The 20,776-nt window shown below is 45.9% G+C and overlaps 1 protein-coding gene across 8 annotated transcripts in view; it reads right to left on the reverse strand.

Annotated features, from left to right (window-relative positions):
• TNIK (TRAF2 and NCK interacting kinase) overlaps positions 1-20,776 on the reverse strand; it is a 393,297-nt gene that overhangs the window by 82,165 nt on the left and 290,356 nt on the right. For all 8 annotated transcript variants that reach the window (XM_043874417.1, XM_043874424.1, XM_043874420.1 and 5 more), the window contains 2 exons: positions 19,251-19,317; positions 13,691-13,895 (listed from right to left, as the gene is read on the reverse strand). In XM_043874417.1, the coding sequence (XP_043730352.1) occupies positions 13,691-13,895; positions 19,251-19,317 (272 nt within the window). The remainder of the gene's footprint in view (positions 1-13,690; positions 13,896-19,250; positions 19,318-20,776) is intronic.

Consider the following 20,776-nt stretch of genomic DNA (forward strand, 5'->3'; position numbering starts at 1 on the left):
ACTTGGGAGGAGGAATGCTGGATCAGAAATAGGAAGACTAGATTCCAGTCCTGCTCTGCCACTGATATTAATGCAAACCCTGCAGACCACCCAGTCACAGTAAATATTTGTTTAACGAATGAGTGAATGCTGTATGACCTTGAGTGCATCACCTGAACCCACATCGTCAATGAGGGGGCAGATTAGGTGATCACACACGTCTGTTCATTCAAAGAGTCTAAGCAAGAATGTGCTACACTGCAAAGCAAAAACTGACTAATTCAGAATGAGAAGTGAGGCAAAGCAGAATTCTGCCTGATCTTGGAGACCTCCACTCTTTTCATCCTGGGTGACTCCCTGGAAGTGGTGAGAGGGGACCCTACTGATTGTGGAAGACCAGGGGCAGCCCCTCCAGAGGACAGCACAGCAGGATCAAGTCTGGCTCCTTGGGAAGTACCTCAAACCAGTCCCTCGACACAGGGCTCTTGGTTCAAAGACACTCAAAATGAAAGGCTCCAGCATGGTCTTTTGAGTTGACCGCAGGGCATACATGCCCCCTCGTTTACATAGGATTGTTCTGTGTAAACTTGGGCAGGAGCAGTATTTGTGAGGAGAGGGATCAAGCTTCTGGGCATTCCACTTGCCCACTTCAACATTTGTGAACGTTGCCATTTTGGAAAGACCACTGCATACCATCCACTGCAGGGGAAAAGGCCTGATTCCTTGCAACTGACTCTGGGATTCCAAACCTTTTTTTATAGGACAGTTGTGAGAGTGATGGTGAAGTAGTCTGCCAACTCCAAATTCAATATACAAAAAAAGTAATCGGAATCACAACAAAGAATAATAATTATTCACGGTAAGAACAAATGGTTTTGTAGAGCCTCCTACGATGCCAGGCAATGTCCTAAGCTCTTCACTCATAGCCACTCATTTAGTTCTCACCACAACCTTTTAGGCACATACTATCATTATCCCCACTTGACAGATACGGAAACCGAGGCACACACAGGCCAATGTCTTGCCCAAGCTCACTCAGCTTGTAGTGCAAAGCTAGGTCTATACTCTGCATCTGGCTCTTTGAGATGCTGCCTCTATGGATCTGAAAGACATCTATGGTGAAGATACCTACATATGCAAAGTGAAAGATGTTGGTCCTATGAATGGTTTCTCAAGTGGCCATTTTCCATCTTTTCCTCACAGAAACAGCAATCAGAGAACCACTGGGAAAACTAGTCAACTAGATATACCTGATTCTTTTCTTTTTATATCTACTGAGTGAGTGAGTAAAGTTGCTCAGTCATGTCCGACTCTTTGCAACTCATGGACTGTAGCCTACCAGGCTCCTCTGTCTATGGGATTTTCCAGGCAAGAGTACTGGAGTGGATTGCCATTTCCTTCTCCAGAGGATCTTTCCGACCCAGGGATTGAACCCGGGTCTCCCGCATTGTAGGCACACGCTTTACTGTCTGAAATCTTATATCTACTATACACTGTTAAAGATAAACCATCCAACCTACTCATTTACAACTTTCCTGGAAGATTAACAGCCTACATGAAACTCTTCCTTTCACTCCCCAGCCAGCTTCTGATCAGTAGGCAGCCTCATGGCTAAACACCATATGAGCATATATGTGCCAAACTGGTCTTTAAGCATGTAGAATTAGAATGGAGAATCAAGGTTCTAAGCACATTGAGCTTCGAGAAGGCTTCACGAAGAATTCTGGTACTGCCTCTTTGGATGCTGGTCAGTGTGATTATTTCAGGAGCTCCTATTACCTCTGAGCTGCAGTTTCTTTGGGGAAACTCTCTACTTGGGTTTTCCTGGGTTTCATATAGGGGAACAAGATGGCCCAGTGGACATCCTGGGTACCTACGACTCGATAGGTTAGTGTACAAGTCAAGTGCAGATGTAACTCTCAAATTTCTGCTGCAATCATCATTCTGAAGACTTAACATGAGACTCTCATATTGAAGCCTATGAAAAGAAGCCCATTATACACCAGTTTATTAATACAATGTCTGTAGAGAGGGTCACTGCTGCTCATCTGGGATGCTGGTGAATGTGCTAAATTATATCATAGGGAGAAAGGTCGCAGGAACTGGTGATATTTGGGCAAGATGGCAACTACCATTGCCTTCAACATTTCTGGGGCTGATGTGGAAGGCATTTGAGTTCTGTTTGGTATAATCTTGTTTTAATGCAGGGATAGCACAAGGATTTGAATCAATAACAGAATACATTTTCTAACAGTAGGAGTTGTTCAAAAATAGAAGAGGCCACTTCAAGCCTCTGAAAATAAAAGCAGAGATGATACACTAGACAGGCTAAATGACTGTGATGAATACTGTCAAAGGGACTCTTGCTTTGAGAGAAGAACTGGCTTAGACCACTTTTGAGGGTCTTCATGTTCCCCAACCTGAGTCTTTGAAACTGCTCACTGACTAAAGAAAACAAGAGTGAAATGAAAACAATTGGATCTAAACGTCATATAATACTTTCTGTGAAATTATTTTGTCATAGTTGTATGATTGGAAACAACTAAGAATAATGATTGTGAAACACAAGAGATGCAAACTAGATTTAAGAGAGATTCCATGAAGACCCTGGACAATGCAAGGCTGCCGTAATGTCTATTCCTCACTGTGGCTTAAAAGCAATGCCTACCATCCCTCTAAGTTGCCCTAGCTATACCAAGGGCCGGACACTGCTTAAACTGCACTGTTTCTCCCCCCACCCCCCACCCCCCGGTATGAAATGCTATGGTCTCCCCTGGTGGCTCAGCAGTAAAGAATCCGCCTGCCGTGCAGAAGACACGGGAGACGCAGGTTTGATCCCAGGCTCGGGAAGATCCCCTGGAGAAGGGTATGGCAACCCACTCCAGTATTCTTGCTTGGAGAATCCCATGGACAGAGGAGCTTGACAGGCTATAGTCTATAGAGTTGCAAAGAGCTGGACATGACTTAAGCAACTGACCACACATGAAATGCTGTAACTATTACGTATTACGTATCCTTCCCATTCCTTGAAAATGTAGGCAGAAGTCTGAGCAAAAGGATTTCAAATATTAGTAGCATTTTAAGCTGCAGACCAGAAATGGCAGCCCGACTTCCTCCCCTGGTCAGGCAACCCCTCCCATCACAGGACCTAGGTGACAAAGCAGACAAACCCAGACAGCTGCAAACATAGCAAGCAAGTCAGAATCGGGAACCATTCTGGGCTCCATCGGAAAGTAGGGTTTCCTGCACTCATTCCTACATGTCCCGAAGCACGTGCCTGAATGACATGCCTGTGTGATGCAGAAGCCCGTCAGAGGCCGTGGGCAGGCCCCGCCCCAGGCAGTAAGCATCCACTTTGCCAGCCTGACTCCCAGCTGTTTCAGAATTTCTGTTCAGTTTGTGAAATAACAGGGCAAAAGCCCAGCTAGAAAGCGTTCAATCTTCATGCCGATGCTCACAGCGTCCAGGAAGAAGGGCTGCTCTGCCCCCCATCCGCGGCTGTGACTTGCAGCCCTCATCAGGGTGCCTACAGGTCATGATTAAGTGAATTAAACAGTGCCAGCGAGTTAACACTGCAGGTCCCGAAATGGGAGACTTATTCTTGCTCACGGTGCTTTTTTCTGGTGGAGGGCTTGGGATTGTGACCTGTAGGTGGGAATGCAGCAATCCCTGTCTCCTGCCTGCTCCGGCCACAGTGGGCTGTGAGCCCTTACCCGGAAGAGAGATGACTCAGAGCAGCCATAGTAGGCAGATAGCTGATGGGAAAGAAAACCATCCCCTTATATGGGCAACTCTTTTTTTGATTATTCATTCAGGTACTTACCTGGTGCTAGGGACTATTCTAAGTGCTTTGTACGCAGTACCTCATTTAACCCTCAAAACTGTTACTGTCCCATTTTACAAATGTGCAAGGCTTCCCCGGGAGCTCAGTGGTACAGAATATGCCTGCAATGCAGGAGATACAAGAGATCTGGGTTCAATCCTTGAGTGGGGAAGATCCTCTGGAGGAGGAAATAGCAACCCACTTCAGTATTCTTGCCTGGAGAACTCCATGGACAGAGGAGTCTGGTAGGCTACAGTCCATGGGGTCACAAAGAGTTGGACATGACTGAGTGACTAAACAACTACATAAAGGTGCAAACTGAGGCATAAAGAAGTCATGTCTTGCCCAATATCACAAAAGCATTAAGTGGTAGAGCCAGGATTCAAACCCAGGCAAACCCTCTCTCTCGCTTTTCTTTCTCTCTTTTTTTTTTTTGATGTGGGCCATTTTTAAAGTCTTTATTGAATTTGTTATGATATTGCTTCTGTTTTATGTTTTGACTTTTTGGTCCTGAGGCATGTGGGATCTTACCTCCCTGACCAGGTATTGAACCTGTACCCCCTGCATTGGAAGGCGAAGTCTCAACTACTGGACCGCCAGTGAAGTACCCCGGGGTAATTTCTTACTATTTCCTTGACAGTCCTGTTTCTTTCTTTCTAGCAACAGGGTCCCTCCCAAAGTGCTGTGTCCCTGGGGCCCAGAAGCTTACTATTCAAGCATCACCGCATCTCTACCTCTTCAGGTGTTTTGTTTAGGTACCAGTAGGAGGTAAGACCTGGTGCAGTCACTGGTGGCAACGATGGGATCATAATTACACAGTGTTGGAAGTGACAGAAAGAAAGACTGATGAGAATCCATCAGAAAGCAGAGTTTCCCCAGGAGAAGGTTCTCTGACACTTGGCTAGGAAGGAGACCTTCCAAGGTGACAGCTGAGCCTGCAAGATGAGGAGCATCCAGAAGGAAGAGAATGGGCTGTGTGCTGGCACTGGACATCCAGGATGGCCAGCTACGTTAACAGTAGAGGCAGACCCTGGCCAGGCAACAACAAGAGGGGTGCTCTCAGAGAAGCCCTCGAAAAGGGATGGAAAAGTAAATGGGGAAGGTACGTTAGAGAATGAAGGATGACAGGCAATGGAAAATGCTATTCAGAAAACCCTTAAAACCAAACAAAAAAAAATAACAACTCGAAATCACCAGTTGCAAAATGACAATAAAATATTCACCCAACAATGTCAATCTGTTCTTCTGTCAGGCATCATGCCAACCCTTCTGTACCTATGATTCCAGCTACCTCTCAACAATCCTGCCAAGTTAATAGTATATCAGTTGTGTATATTAAAGAAGCTGAGGGTCAGAGAGGGCAAGTAATTTGCCCAAGGTCACACAGCTAGAATGAAATCTTGGTCTCCACAGCTTCAAAGCCAGCGTACTTTGCCCCTACACTAATCTGCTGGCCAGTCAGTTAAAAACTGGATAATTTTTTTTTCCTCTTAACATAACCAAATCATTCCTAGTATTATAACAAATATTCCTTCCAATGTATGAATAAAAGTTTACCTGTTGGTACATTTATTTTAATAAACTCCAGAAGGTTTTACTGCTGCACATAAAAGAGTACACTTTTGGAAATTATATCTCAGTCTTCAGCCAAAGGCACGCACACCAGTAATACTAACAGCTAACATTTATTGAATAAGTGCTAAGTGTTGCTGCTATTCTAGACTCATTTAGTCTTTACAATAGGCCTGAGAGGCAAATGCTATTGTTATTTCTAGTTTTACAGGCAAGGAAACGGAAAGGCACAGGAAAGTTCAAGAACTTACATCTAATACGGAAGCCAATGTCAGCCGAAATGCTCTCCTCAAAGAAGTTCCCCTGGGCAGGATTGTTGCTCACTGACTCTTAAAGAGACATGTAACTTCCCCCTGGTTCCTCTTCCCTCTTTTTGGTCTGAAAGCACCTAGGAGAAACTACTTAGGTCCCAGAGAGTAACTTTTCCCACCAGTGGCTTTCCTGGACTGGGGCTCCAGCTGCCACAGCTTCTGTGAGGCTGGCCTAGTCACCTGAGTGAACGCGAATACTGAGAGATGATGTGAGCAAATCTGAGCACAATGGACGAGCAGGTGATTATGACAGGTTCTCTGAATGGAAGCATGAGACGTTGCCTGTTAGCCACGTGTAACCTGGATCTGACGAGTCCATCGAGTGTGAGATCTGTCTAGCTTTTGCGTGTGTGCTCAGTCACTTCAATCATGTCCGACTCTTTGTGACCCCATGGACTGTAGTCCGCCAGGCTCCCCATCCATGAGGTTCTCCAGGCAAGAATACTGGACTGGGTAGCCATGCCCTCCTCCAGGGAATCTTCCTGACTCTTGCTGGTTGATAAAGCCAAGTCTTTCACAACCATTTTCCTGGTGAATCCTCACAACAGGTTTGGTGGTGGGAACACACTTTGTTAGAAGCCTCCCTGTAGAGCTCAGTAAGCTTTGCGGGGACCAGAGAGTTGCCCGGGCAAGCAGGTGGCACATGGCGGCCCAAATCCAGACCTTCTGCCTTGCCGAGCAGGTTGCTTCCCTTCCCCCAAAAGCAGAGAGGAAGCTGCTGTGTTTTCAAGAAAGTACTACACCAAAACTATATTTTGTAAGTCCTATTTGTCACTGAAATGAAGAGATGCTGCTGGCTCACTCCTTTGGTCAGCATTCTGCAGAGCTGGCCCTATAACTCTATTCTCCACTTGAATATTTGGTTTTCTTTGCAACAACATCAAACCTACATCTTCATTAGTCTTCCATGCTCAATGCTCCAGCTCTACTTTAGTTCTCAGAGAATTTAGTTCCCAGACTCTCATCCTCTCAATGTCTACTTCCATGACCATAAACCAGTAACTCCCATTTTTCTCCCCATTCTTCTATGGCTCTTTATATATAATCCAATTGCATCTTTGGTATCACCACGGGCTGCCCCATACATATCTGTTTTTAAAATTTTTTATTTACTTATTTGTTTATTTTTGGCTGTGCAGGAGCTTCGTTGCTGCATGGGCTTTTCTCCAGTTACAGCGAGTAGGAGCTAGGCCAGTCTGTAATTGTGATGAGCAGGCTTCTCATTGTGGTGGCTTTTCTTGTTCTGGAGCACAGGCTCTAGGGCACACAGGCTTCAGTAGTTGTGGCGTGTGAGCTCAGCAGTTGCAGTTCTCAGGCTCTAGAGCACAGGCTCAATAGTTGTGGCACGGGCTTAGTTGTTCTGCAACAAGTGGGATCCTCCTGGACCAGGGAGCAAAGCTGTGTTTCCCACATGGGTAGTGGATTCTTTACCATTGAGCCACCAGGAAGGCCCGGATGCATCTTTAACTTACTGGTGTAACTGGTAAGTTAACTGGTGTAACTTTAAGTTAATTGGTGTAACTTACTACATTCCAAACCGATCTCATCCTTTGCACCCAAACCTGGTCCTCCATTTGAATGCTCTAGCCTGACACTGGGGAACCTTCTGTGACCACTGCCCTCCTTCATGGAAGACATCTGATCAACCACCACGTCCTGCATGATCTATACGCTCCATCTCTCTCAAATACGCCCATCTCCATCTCCACCTTCCACCCTCCTCCACCTCTCCATCTCCTTCCTCCATCTCCACCCAACCACCATCCACCTTAAAGCACCACCCTCTCTGGCCTGGGCTAACCAGTCTCTCCTGTCCACTGCTGCTTCTTTCCAATCACTTTCCTTGTAGCAGCTGAAGTTTCACCTTTAAAATGCAGATCCGATTACATCCCCTTGGTTGAAATACGTCAACGACTTCCCACTATTCTTAGAGCAAAATATGACATTCCTTAACCAGGCTTATGAAGCCCAGCAACACGATGCCTTGGCTTCCCTCCCTAGCATCCCTGCATGCCCCTCACTGCCTTTGGCTGGATACTGCCCAACAGGCCTCCAAGCCAGTCTAGGCTCCCACCCCCGCGGCCTGCTCCCTTATCACACTATTCTTTTCTACCATAGTAATCTGGCAATGGTCATGAATGGTTAGTTGGATGATTATTTGCCTAATGCCAGTCTCCCTCACAGATTGCATCTATACAAGGGCAGGCCATTCCCAATGACCAGCATGGTTGTCTGTACAGTGGAGCTAAGCATTCACTAAATTTGTCAAGTGACTGCCTATTCCTACAGGCAGTCACTTGAATTAAAAAGGTTTTAATTCAACTGCATGCTTAAACAAAGAAACATTTGAGCCTAGAGTCCCTAAAAGCCCCATCTTGTGTGCTTAGTCACTCAGTCATGTCTGACTCTCTGCGACCCCATGGACTGTAGCCCGCCAGGCTCCTCTGTCCATAGGGATTCTCCAGGCAAGAATACTGGAGTGGGTTGCCATGCCCTCCTCCAGGGGATCTTCCCAACCCAGGAACTGAACCCAGGTCTCCCGCATTGCAAGTGGTTTCTTTACTGTCTGAGCCACCAGGTAAGCCCTAAAAGCCCCAGGTACTCATAATAAAGTGTTAGAGGCTTATAGGGAATTTTAGACTCTAGGCTCTCATTTCGTATGTCAGTGCCCAACTATGACTGGACAATGAGATATTTGTTGTATTAAAATTTTTTTTTCTGGTGATGGAACCAAAGTGATATAATATCTTCCAGCTTGTTTTATAACTGGTTGATGTCACTATGGCCTTGAGGCACCAAATGAGATCTGGGTGGCTTAAAGATTAAAACTTACTACCAAATTATGAAAATAAATTGATTTTATCTTAAAGTTAACAATAAAAAATAAATAAATAAAATAAAACTTATTATCACGGAGCAGGTTGGTGCTCCTGGGGTCAGGGTCATTCATTTCTGTGACTTAAAGATACTCTCCCCAGAATGAGGGTATAGAGGGCTCTCAGCAAGTTGAAAAATACATATAGTAATTATGAATATTATTTAAAAACTCTTGAGAAGAATCAAGCATCGCAAATCATCTTTCCAAAGTTAGTCTGAAAAGATGACCAAAGTAGGCACCCCAATACCTCAAGGTCCTGATTCCCGGACTCTGACTCTATGGAAAGTTTTTCATTGTCTGAGCCAAGAGTCAGAAATTTTTATTGAACTGAGTAAAGATAGAGGAAGCCCTCCATGTGCTTTTTCTCTTTATTGATGGGCTCATTCAGCTTAGCTAGGTTTAATCAGATTCCTGGAAGTTAGTTATAAATTGCACTTTATTATTGGTCAAAGAGGAGCTGTGTGCCTACCATTTAACTGGCCTGAAGCCACGTCCTTTTCATGAAGCTGATAAATGACCACAATTCAGTGTACAGTCAAAGTCCTTCTAAGAATACACAGATCCTGATTTAGAACCTAGCCAGAACCACATGCTTACCTATAAATAGCAAAGGACAGGCAGGGATTCCTTAGAAACCTCTGGTCAGAGGTGACATTTGAAATCACTGTAAAAGTCGAAGGGTACAACCTACACAGCCTCATGTCACCAAAGGGTTGTCTGTGTGCTTGCTCAGTGGTTCTGTTGTGTTAGATTTGAGAACCCCTGGACTGTAGCCAACCAGGCTCCTCTGTCCACGCAATTTCCCAGGCAAAAATACTGGAGTGGGTGGCCATTTCCTACTCCAGGAGATTTTCCTGACCCAGGGATCGAAACTGTGTTTCCTGCAGAGGCAGGCAGGTTCTTTACCACTGTGTCACCTGGGAAGCCCAAGTGAGGTGTCTGAAGGGTCTTTATTTGGAAAAGGGAATGTATATTGCAGGATGCCAGCACAAGGTTACCTGACTCACAATGAAGTGAAATTCACAAGCCTAACTACCAACTTTGGCTGCTTCTCTGTGACCATGTGGTAGGAGTTCCTACTCAGAATCAGAACCAGAAGTGGTCAACCAGGGCACGGCGGCAGGCATGGATGGGAACCAGCAGGAGAGAAGTCCTGGCGGTAGGGACAGTCATTACTTAGGGGTTCAGAACGTACAGCCATCTGAGTATTAGGCATTTCCTTTTTTCTCTATTGAGCAATAGGGGTAAGATAAAGGATCAAAAGATAAAGGCAGTATAATCTCTTGATGCCTTGTGGTCATAAGCATTTCTGATTCTGGTAAGAAGCTGGGGCGCGCACACGTGGCTGCCCAGAGCAAAGTATCGAGGTGCATGCCTTCCGTGTCTGCAGGGACATAGAGGGTGTGGCCCCCCTGGATGCTCTGCCCCACTGAGTCTAAACTTTGCCTTGCATCCATTAGAGGCTCCAGAACATGCAGCAAAAGAACAGACACGAGGAGGCCTTGGCAGGAGCTCTGACTGGGAGACTGAGAGACAGAATCCAGTTCGAAGATGAGCACCTACTGGGCACAGCTTCTTTGACCCTGCTCAGAGATCCTTAAATTCTCAGCGTACAAGACCACAGAAGCTGGGGCCAGGAGAAGACTATGGAAAAGCACACTGACCCTGGCTTGCCAAGGGAGAGGAAGGACAGACACAGTGACAGTGGCTGGGCTCTGGACTCCAATCCACTGGGATTGAAACCTGGTTTTGTCTCAAGCTGTGTGACCATCAGCAAGTTGTTAACCTCTCTGAGACTCAGCTGCTTTATCTTTAGACAGGGGAATTACTGTGAAGATTAAATGAAACAACTCACTCAAGTACTGAACAGAGTCTCTGTCCTGTGGTTAAGTGCTTTATAATTGTTAGGAATTGTCATTCTAGCACCTTGATGAAAAGAAAAAAAAAATACAATGTTAAATAAATCATAAAAAGTATGAAAGGAAGAAAATCTAAAATAAAATAATATGATGCATTCTCTGAAAAGACTTTGTGCCAACTGAGGATCTAGGTTCAAAGGCCGAGAGTTCTTGTGTAAAAATTTTTTAAAAAAGAAGAAAATCTATATGTGTGCGTGTGTACATACACATGTACACGTCTGCCTTCTTGACTATGTTAAATGTTTTATGGGATGACAATGGGGACTTTCTAAGTTAAATGGTAAATGCCTTTGTGCTCAGTTGTGTCTGATTCTTTGCAGCCCTATGGACTTAGACTGTCAGGCTCCTCTATCTTTTGAATTTTCCAGGCAAGAATACTGGAGTGGGTTGGCATTTTCTCCAGGGGATCTTCCCAACCCAGAGATCGAACCCATGTCTCTCGCATCTCCTGCATTGGCAAGCGGGTTTTATAACGGTAGCACCACCTGGGAAACCCAAATGCCTTTATCCTGAGACTAAATGTGGCAAATTACAAGGTAAGGAACTCATCAGCCAGACAGGGTAAAGGCAAATAGTCAAGATTTTCAGAGCTTGATACTCCAATGAGGTGAAGGTCTTGGGACATGCTCTTGGAAGGAATAAACACAAGCCAGGAAAGAAGCAGGAAAGGCAGGATTGGGGAGCACTGCCTGGCTTAGGAGAAAGTTTCGATTAGAAGTTAGGAGGAGCAAGTCTTGGATCCAAACAGCAGAGACCCTTGGCCCTCGGGAGACTCAAGAGACTGAAGGAAACAGTGCACTGCTGGCCTGGACGCCCCTACAAGAGGCTGCAGCCTGCCTGGGTGGGCGGAAGGAGGTGATACGGAGGGATGACTGCGAGGACCTGTCTGAGAATTTCAGCGTGTGCCGGAGGTGATGCAGGTGCCTCCACTTCTCCACTTCGGACTTCACTTCTGAGAGCTGGTTAATTAACAGCCACACCTCCCTTCGCCCTGCCCAAGCTGTCTCCTTTGAAGGCATCCGCCCCTGAGCATGATAGCACCTCTGTCTAGGACAGTGTAGTTCTGAGAACAGAGAACGGTAGGTGACCTTCAAACCTCTCATGGGCTGAGTGTGCGTCATGCCGACAACATCCTAGACTTATTGAGATTGCAAAGAGCTTCATTTGTCTGCGGCTGCGTGCAAATGCTTACACAGTTCAGATGTGCAGATCACAGTTCACAGCTCTGATTACATATCTACACCTGCTGCCTCAGGGCCTGCGTGGCTATGGGAAGCAGGGAGACCTGGGTGTGAATCCTGACTTTGTACTTCCTGGCTCTGCGACATGGGACCAATGACTTCTCCTTCTTGAACCTTAGTTTTTCCTTCATTAAACGGAGATATGTGCTCCTTGCACAAGAGATCAAGATACATATAAACAGATGACAGCAGGCGATGAGATCCTGGGTTAAGCAAAGCATTTCACCCAGTGTTTGGCACACAGAAGTCATTCAATCACTGTAACTGTTGGGTGTTGCTGGTCTGCATATTAACACTCCAGGGACATAGTGAGGTTGATGGCATTTATTGCAAACCGGAACGGAGGCCCTCACTGATTTAAGCCAGGAAGGCTGGACCTGGATGTACCATTTAAAAAGCAATCTGCTCCCGGAGTCTGCAATTCACCACCCTCTGACTGCAGTGGCCACTTGACGGAGCAAGTGAATTGTAGTAAACTGTTAATGAGGAGCAAGATGGTGTTGGGGAGAACCGTAAAATTACTCCCCCATTACTGCACACTCAGTGAGCCTTTCATCTGCCATCCAACTTCCCCAACAGCTATAGTCGCTCAGCTTCCTAATTGTTTAGAGACTTTGATTTACCTGGCATAGGAAGGAGGCCCTGGACCAAAGTTCTCGGAAGGAGGCTTTAATAAACATCTGTAAGACCACACGTGAGAGTCGGGCCCAGGATAAGCCATGCAGAAAAGCTTGGCTGGTGGTACAAGTTCACACCTGCTGCTGAAGGCAAGTCATGCCCACTAGCTACAGGACAGGAATGCTTCTCTAGAAAGAGAGAGTCATAGGGTGGGCAAGGCTTGCCTTGCATTGAAGACCTATGTCAAGGTGTGTGTGGAAGGACGTGTGAAATGCCTTCTCCAGCATTCAGAACAGTAACTAAAGAGTAGCAGTAGGCAGGCCCTGCTTTTCCACACTTGACATTTCACTTCTCTGCCTCATCTCAGTTCACTGTGTTCTAATTAACGCCTATATTCCAGCTCTTGATCACTGATTCATTCACTCATATATTAGCTCCTTCATTCCACAAATATTTAGGAGGCATCTAGTACGTAATGGCAGAGAAGGCAATGGCACCCCACTCCAGTACTCTTGCCTGGAAAATCCCATGGACGGAGGAGCCTGGTAGGCTGTAGTCCATGGGGTTGTGAAGAGTCGGACACGACTGAAGTGACTTAGCAGTAGCAGCAGTATGTAATGGGCACTGTTTTAGATGCTAATATCTAGATAATTGGGGCTTCCCTGGTGGCTCAGATGGTAAGGAATCCGCCTGCAATGCGGGAGACCTGGGTTTGATCCTTGGGTTGGGAAGATCCACTGAAGCAGGGAATAGCAACCCACTCCAGTATTCTGGCCTGGAGAATCCCATGGACAGAGGAGCCTGGTGGGCTACAGTCCATGAGGTCCTGAAGAATCAGATACAATTTCAGTGACTAAGCATATACACATCTAGATACATAATATTGAGATACACAATGATAAAAGGGGAAAGAAAAAAAAAAGAGATGCACAAAAGGCATAAAACATCCTGTCCACAAAGAGCTTACTTTCTAGTGGGGAGAGACAGACATATGACACATAAAGTACACAGGTGTGAAGGTGATTAAGAGATACATAAGAAAAAAATGCAACAGGGAAGGGCGACAGGACATGATAGAGGGAGGGGCTGAGACTTTAAGTGGGGAAGTCAAGGAGGTCTCACTAAGAAGGTGATACCTGAGCAAGACTGGAAGGGGCTGAACCCTTCACCTGTGTTTCTGACGTGACCACACCAAGGCCACACCACCCCCGCTGGTAAAGTGCCCTTGGCCACCTCCTCCTTCACGGCTCAGGTGTGAGTGCTCCAGGCGGGCCACGGCCTCCGGAGGGAGACGGAGGGCCATGGCGGACACCCAGGAAGGGAGCCCGGGCACCGGGGCCCGTCCTCACCTCCTCCAGCCGCCGCCGCTGCTCCTTCTGCTCCTCGATGCGCTTCTGGCGCTCGGCCAGCAGCTGCCGCTTGTGCTCCTCGTTCTCCCGCTGCTGCTGCTCCAGCTGCTGCCGCCGCAGGGCCTCGGACCGCTCCTTGTTGGCCAGCTGGAGCCTCAGGAAGTCCCGCCGCAGCGTCGACTCCCCGGGCAGGTTGAGAATGGAGCTGCGGGCAGGAAGAGAGACGGGTCAGGGGCCACTCCGGGTGGGGTCGTCGCTACCCTGGGGTCCCCGTGGAGGAGGAGAGCCAAGCACGGGCTCTCTGAGCCTCCATCAATTCCACTGCTCACCTCGGCAAAGAAACAGGGTCCAGGGAACTAACTCAGGTCCAGCCTCCCCTTCAGTGTGATTACTGCAGGCATAGGCTGTCTCCACCGCCAGAGAGCTGCCCCATTCCTGAATTCATCACTTCTCTCCAGGACGGTCCACAGAGCTCCTCCCTCACACTCTAATTTCTAAAAGCTTTTTTGAGTACCGGAAGCCCTGAGTCCCAGACTGGTTTATTTTCACTTTTAAGAAAGAACTAGGCAAGAACTAAGCCAACAAATAAAAATGAATAATCAGTAGCGGTGAGGAAGCCTGCTCTACATAGATGGACACATCCTCAATCACTTAACCTCCTAGAACGCAAGCTACAGACTCCTTGGTTCTGCACAGCAGCCCAGCCAGGAGGGGAATGTTCCTACTTGTTCAAACAGATCTAGTCTTTTTAATATTTCTGGCAGCTTCCTCTTGAGATAAATCCATTAAACAATCACTGAATCCCTACTATGTGGCAAGCACTGTAATAGGCTCTAGTGGATACAGCAGTAACTAAACATATTCTCTTCTTGTGGGGAAGAGAGACAAATAATTAGATAAATTCTACAAACAACATCATTTCAGATATTACTAGGCTCTACAGAAGACAAAAAAGTGTAAGAGTTTTAAGAGGGACAGTGGCAGGGAGCTGGGGAGAGGATGAGGACTTTCTTTTAGATCAGGGAAGACCTCTCCTAGAAGGTGATGGTTGAGCTAAGCCCTAAATGTTGAACACGAAGAGGTAGGGGAAGACTCTTTCAGGCAGAAGGGAAAGCAAGTTTAGAGGCCTGTCATGGCAACAAGGGTGGCCTTTGTGGGGGACTGAACCCCAAGCTGTCTTCCCAAAGCAGAGTGAATGAAAGCAAGGGGGTACAAGAGGAGGGCAGAGACAGGGAGATAGGGTAAAGCAGGAGGCTGTAGATGCCATGTGTGGAACAGTTATTAGCAGGAAAGTAACAGGATCAGATTCACTTGGCTGCTCCGTAGATGCTATTCTGCAGGGTGTATGAGGGCAAGCAAGGCCACCCATCGGGCTGCTAGTGGCTCCAGGGTGGAGACTAATCGGGTGGGAGTGGTGGGGTCAGAGGCAGCGAGAAGCCTTTGGGGACACAGTTAGTAAAACCTGTTGATGGATCCAACGTGTGGAGTGAGGGATGACTTGCAGGTTTTTTCTTGGCATCTGGGCTGCGGTGGTGATGTAAATTGGGATGGGGAATGACAGGGGAAGAGTGGGTTTTGTGGCTGACAAGGGGATCATTCTGTCTTAGAGAGCGGGTAGCATGCTTTGTGAGATACCGCCATGTATGCGTGCAAGCTAAGTCACTTTAGTTGTGTCTGACTCTTTGCAATACCATGAACTGTAGCCCACCAGGCACCTCTGTCCATGGGATTCTCCAAGCAAGAATACTAGAGTGGACTTCTGTGCCCTCCGCCAGGGGATCTTCCTGACCCAGGGATCAAACCTGCGTCTCTTACGTCTCCTGCATTGGCAGGCAGGTTCTTTACCACTAGTGCTGCCTGGGGAGCCCAAGATACTGCCATAAAAAGGCTTGGTTCAACTGGAGGAATCAACCTGCCTGACTTCAGACTCTACTACAAAGCCACAGTCATCAAGACAGTATGGTACTGGCACAAAGACAGAAATATAGATCAATGGAACAAAATAGAAAGCCCAGAGATAAATCCACGTACCTATGGACACCTTATCTTCGACAAAGGAGGCAAGAATATACAATGGAGAAAAGACAACCTCTTTACCAAGTGGTGCTGGGAAAACTGGTCAACCACTTGTAAAAGAATGAAACTAGAACACTTTCTAACACCATACACAAAAATAAACTCAAAATGGATTAAAGATCTAAATGTAAGACCAGAAACTATAAAACTCCTAGAGGAGAACATAGGCAAAACACTCTCTGATATAAATCACAGCAAGATCCTCTATGACCCACCTCCCAGAATATTGGAAATAGAAGCAAAAATAAGCAAATGGGACCTAATTAAACTTAAAAGCTTTTGCACAACAAAGGAAACTATAAGCAAGGTGAAAAGGCAGCCTTCAGAATGGGAGAAAATAATAGCAAATGAAGCAACAGACAAAGGATTAATCTCAAAAATATACAAGCAACTCCTGCAGCTCAATTCCAAAAAAATAAATGACCCAGTCAAAAAATGGGCCAAAGATCTAAACAGATATTTCTCCAAAGAAGACATACAGACGGCTAACAAACACATGAAAAGATGCTCAACCTCACTCATTATCAGAGAAATGCAAATCAAAACCACAATGAGGTACCATTTCACGCCAGTCAGAATAGCTGCTATCCAAAAGTCTACAAGCAATAAATGCTGGAGAGAGTGTGGAGAAAAGGGAACCCTCTTACACTGTTGGTGGGAATGCAAACTAGTATAGCCACTCTGGAGAACAGTGTGGAGATTCCTTAAAAAACTGGAAATAGAACTGCCATATGACCCAGCAATACCACTTCTGGGCATACACACCGAGGAAACCAGATCTGAAAGAGACACGTGTATCCCAATGTTCATCGCAGCACTGTTTATAATAGCCAGGACATGGAAGCAACCTAGATGCCCATCAGCAGATGAATGGATAAGAAAGCTGTGGAACATATACACAATGGAATATTACTCAGCCATTAAAAAGAATACATTTGAATCAGTTCTAATGAGATGGATAAAACTGGAGCCCCTTAAACAGAGTGAAGTAAGCCAGAAAGATAAACACCAATACAGTATATTAATGTATATATATGGAATTTAGAAAGATGGTAATGATAACCCTATACGCAACACAGAAAAAGAGACACAGATGTACAGAACAGACTTTTGGACTCCATGGGAGAAAGCGAGGGTAGGGTGATCTGAGACAACAGCATTGAAACAAATATACTATCAAGTGTGAAACAGATCGCCAGTCCAGGTTGGATGTATGAGACAAGTGCTCAGGGCTGGTGCACTGGGATGACCCGGAGGGATGGGATGGGGAGGGAGGTGGGGGGGGGGTTCAGGATGGGGAACACATATAAATCCATGGCTGATTCATGTCAATGTATGGCAAAAACCACTACAATACTGTAAAGTAATTAGCCTCCGACTAATAAAAAAACAAACAAAAAAGGCTTGGTTCATAGACAGCGCTTGGAGCCTACTAATAAGTCTCCTTTAAAACTCCAGCCTTTGTGCAGGACTCTAAACCAACCCAAAATGATGACCACATGCTCTGTGCAAAGGGGAAAGGGCTTCGGGAACCCAGCCTCCTGTGCACATGAGGACCATCTATTAATATTACCTGATGTTGAATCAATGTCAGATGGTCTGAGCTGTATTACTGACCCAATCATTACCTCCACGTGTGGCCTGGCTGCCAGTGTTGGGCTGTTACCTCATTTCCATAATGAAATCAACACTGTCCCTTTTTACTTCTCGGGATTTCATGAAAATTAATTAGATGTGCCCATAAACCAGGACTTGAAAGATAATCTTCAATGTCATATATAGACATGTTACAATTACAGAAGACTTAAGGGACAGGTAGGTCACCCACTAAGTGACTCCTAACACACGATACAGCAAGTATTAGTTAAGTCAAGGGTCCCAGCTCCATGGAGAGTGATCAGAAGGGCTGAAGTGTCTGTCTGAGCGAGCTTTGGAAAAACAGTGTGCAACTTCTCTGAAAGCAGGACATTGGGCCCTTTGCTTTATAAGAATGTTCATTTTCCATATCACTACTTGGAAGTCATCATCTTTATGCAGCTAAACTGGGGGCGGCCAACATGTTAAGTATCCAGATGGAAGGAAAAAATTCTCCTTCAGTCTTTGACCTTGAAGATTCCCGTAACAGGTGAAGAGAGAAAAACTGTCGGCCCTGTAAGTTCAGTCCTGTCCCCTTCCAGTTCAGTTCAGTTCAGTCGCTCAGTTGTGTATGACTCTTTGCGACCCCATGAACCGCAGCACCCCAGGCCTCCCTGTCTATCACCAACTCCCAGAGTCCACCCAAACCCATGCCCATCGAGTCGGTGATGCCATCCAACCATCTCATCTTCTGTCGTCCCCTTCTCCTCTCGCCTTCAATCTTTCCCAGCATCAGGGTCTTTTCAAATGAACCAGCTCTTCGCATCAGGTGGCCAAAGTATTGGAGTTTCAGCTTCAACATCAGTCCTTCCGTTGAATACCCAGGACTGATCTCCTTTAGGATGGACTGGTTGGATCTCCTCTTCCAGTAGTTTTAGCAATAATCCAGCTTGGTTAGGTCCAAGTTAGCTCAGAAAAGGGATGCACTAGCTCACTCCAGCAGCAGTAGCTGAGTTGGACCCTTTGCTGGTTCGGAAGCTCTGCCTCAGGCATACAGAATCTGTTCCTTATTGAGTACTGGGCCCCATCCTTGGATAGCTAGAGGATGGAGACCTCTATATACCCCGGTGACCCTACTGCTTTGTTCATTTCCCCAACAGATTTCACTTCACATGAACAGTGCATCCACCCTGGTATGCACGGCCATGCTCTTTGATTCACCAAACTGCCATCGGCTGAATTCTCTCACAAAAAGAGAAATCCTGGTGGTGTGAGCACACTGGCATTAATTGTTTATAAACACAGACTAGGAAAAAGTCAGAATCAAAGTCAAGTGAAATTTAAAACATAGGGATGATGGTAATAAAGCAGCAATTGATTCTGGGAGCTAACATATGACAGCAGGAATGGGCATGGGAGTTCTATTTAGGGTTCACCTCGAGAATGTAATTTGACTTCCTGGAAGCTGTTTCCTCTTGGATTAGGCTGTGGTGAAAATACCACAGCATGTGATGAGGACAGTGGCCGCCTAAACGTCTCAAAGGTATGAAGTAATAGACTGAATAACTCAAGTCTAAAAAACACCACTTAGGTCTCCAGAAAGCTGCCGTTTGCAGTACTGTTAGCCTATTACCCAGATAACTGCCTCCTCCCCATTCTACAATTCTATATATAAGAGGAAACAAGGAAATAAATCTTGGAAGACAAGATAAAGAATATGCTGATTTTCATGTTCTCATACAGCCTGCCTAGGGAAAATTTCCCAAATTAATGAGTACATGCATGGGCAATAAATTAGATAAGACCACCCTGCTAGATTCTTAAAAATGAACCTATAAATCAAAAGGATGTGAATTTCACACAAGCACAATTCACAACGTGAAATGAGAGGAGGCTCTTGTTTGCCTACCTGGGCTCTCCGGAGTCATTCTCCTCTTCTTCTTCCTCACTCCCGCTGTACTCATACTCCGTCTCATCTAAAGAGAGACCCACGGAAGGTCAGTGCACAAAAGGCGCGGCAGCTCAGGAAAGCCCACCCTCCATTTTCTGCACAAGGAAACCGAGGCCCTGAGGGCTGTCCTAAATGCTGACCTGGGGCAGGCTCCAGGGTTCCTGACTTGTGGTCCAACAATACCCACCAGCTGGATTCAAGCGCATGGAATTAACATCTGAGACTGCCCCAGCCAACTCTAGGCTCTCTCCTTAAAGCCCAGCATTCACAGGCAAGTGAAGACAAGAAGCTGAACCAGAACTTCTCAGTTCCTGTTAACTTCCATTATAGAAGCACCTAACCCAATCCGGCAGAGAAGGCAATGGCACCCCACTCCAGCACTCTTGCCTGGAAAATCCCATGGACGGAGAAGCCTGGTAGGCTGCAGTCCATGGGGTCATGAAGAGTCAGACACGATTGAGCAACTTCACTTTCACTTTTCACTTTCATGCATTGGAGAAGGAAATGGAAACCCACTCCAGTGTTCTTGCCTGGAGAATCCCAGGGACGGGGGAGCCTGGTGGGCTGCCGTCTATGGGGCCGCACAGAGTCGGATACGACTGAAGCAACTTAGCAGCTGCAGCAGTACCAACTCAATCCGGGCCACTGCTAACTTACTGACAGTAATAATCATTTTTTTTTTTTAAGTAGAAATTTTATTATAATTTACCTGGACTCACAAATTGCCTTTTGATATCTCAATAACAGAAAGAAACTTTTGATAGCATGTGTGACTAAAAACATAGGGTTAAATGTGTTTTTATTGACCCACTGGGGACATTCGTTTAATTCACAAATATGTTAAGCAAGTTAACATGCAATAATGAATAAGATTGAGTCTCTGCTTTGGAGGAGATTAGAATCTGATGGTCAAGATGGACAGATAAATAATCAAAGTCACCATGATTATGAAGAAAAAGAACTAATTTTTATTGGGTATCACCCATGCTGGTCATTATGCTAGATTACGTACGTTCTCTCATCTACTTCTCATAACAATCCTTTAATATGATACCCACTTTGCAACCAAAGGTACTGAGATTATAAGCAGCTAAGTAATATGACTAATAAATCTGAGATTTGGATTTAGGTATTAGCGGAAAAAGCAGCTAAGTCCATGGGTCAAAATGGGGAAGGAACAGCCAGGTCTTTGGGAAGGAAATAGGCTGGACCTTGGAAGGTCAGTAGCCCCTTTACAGGCAGATGGAAGCTGAAAGTGGCTGGAAAAGGAGCATCTAAGCAGCATAACTACCTGAGTGAGGCTGACAGTACTACAGGGCATGAATGTTCAGGAAACATTGGTTTCCGGGTGTTTGGTGTGAGAAAGCAGATGGAGTGAGAAAGGCCAGCAGGTCTGATGTGACTTGCTGATCTTTAACATGCTGAGGCTTTTCTGTGGGCAGTGGGGAGCCTTATGGAGGAGCTTTTCATTTTAAGCAAGGGAG

The sequence above is a fragment of the Cervus elaphus genome, chromosome 19 (assembly GCF_910594005.1).
Source record: "Cervus elaphus chromosome 19, mCerEla1.1, whole genome shotgun sequence".
NCBI lineage: Eukaryota > Metazoa > Chordata > Mammalia > Artiodactyla > Cervidae > Cervus > Cervus elaphus.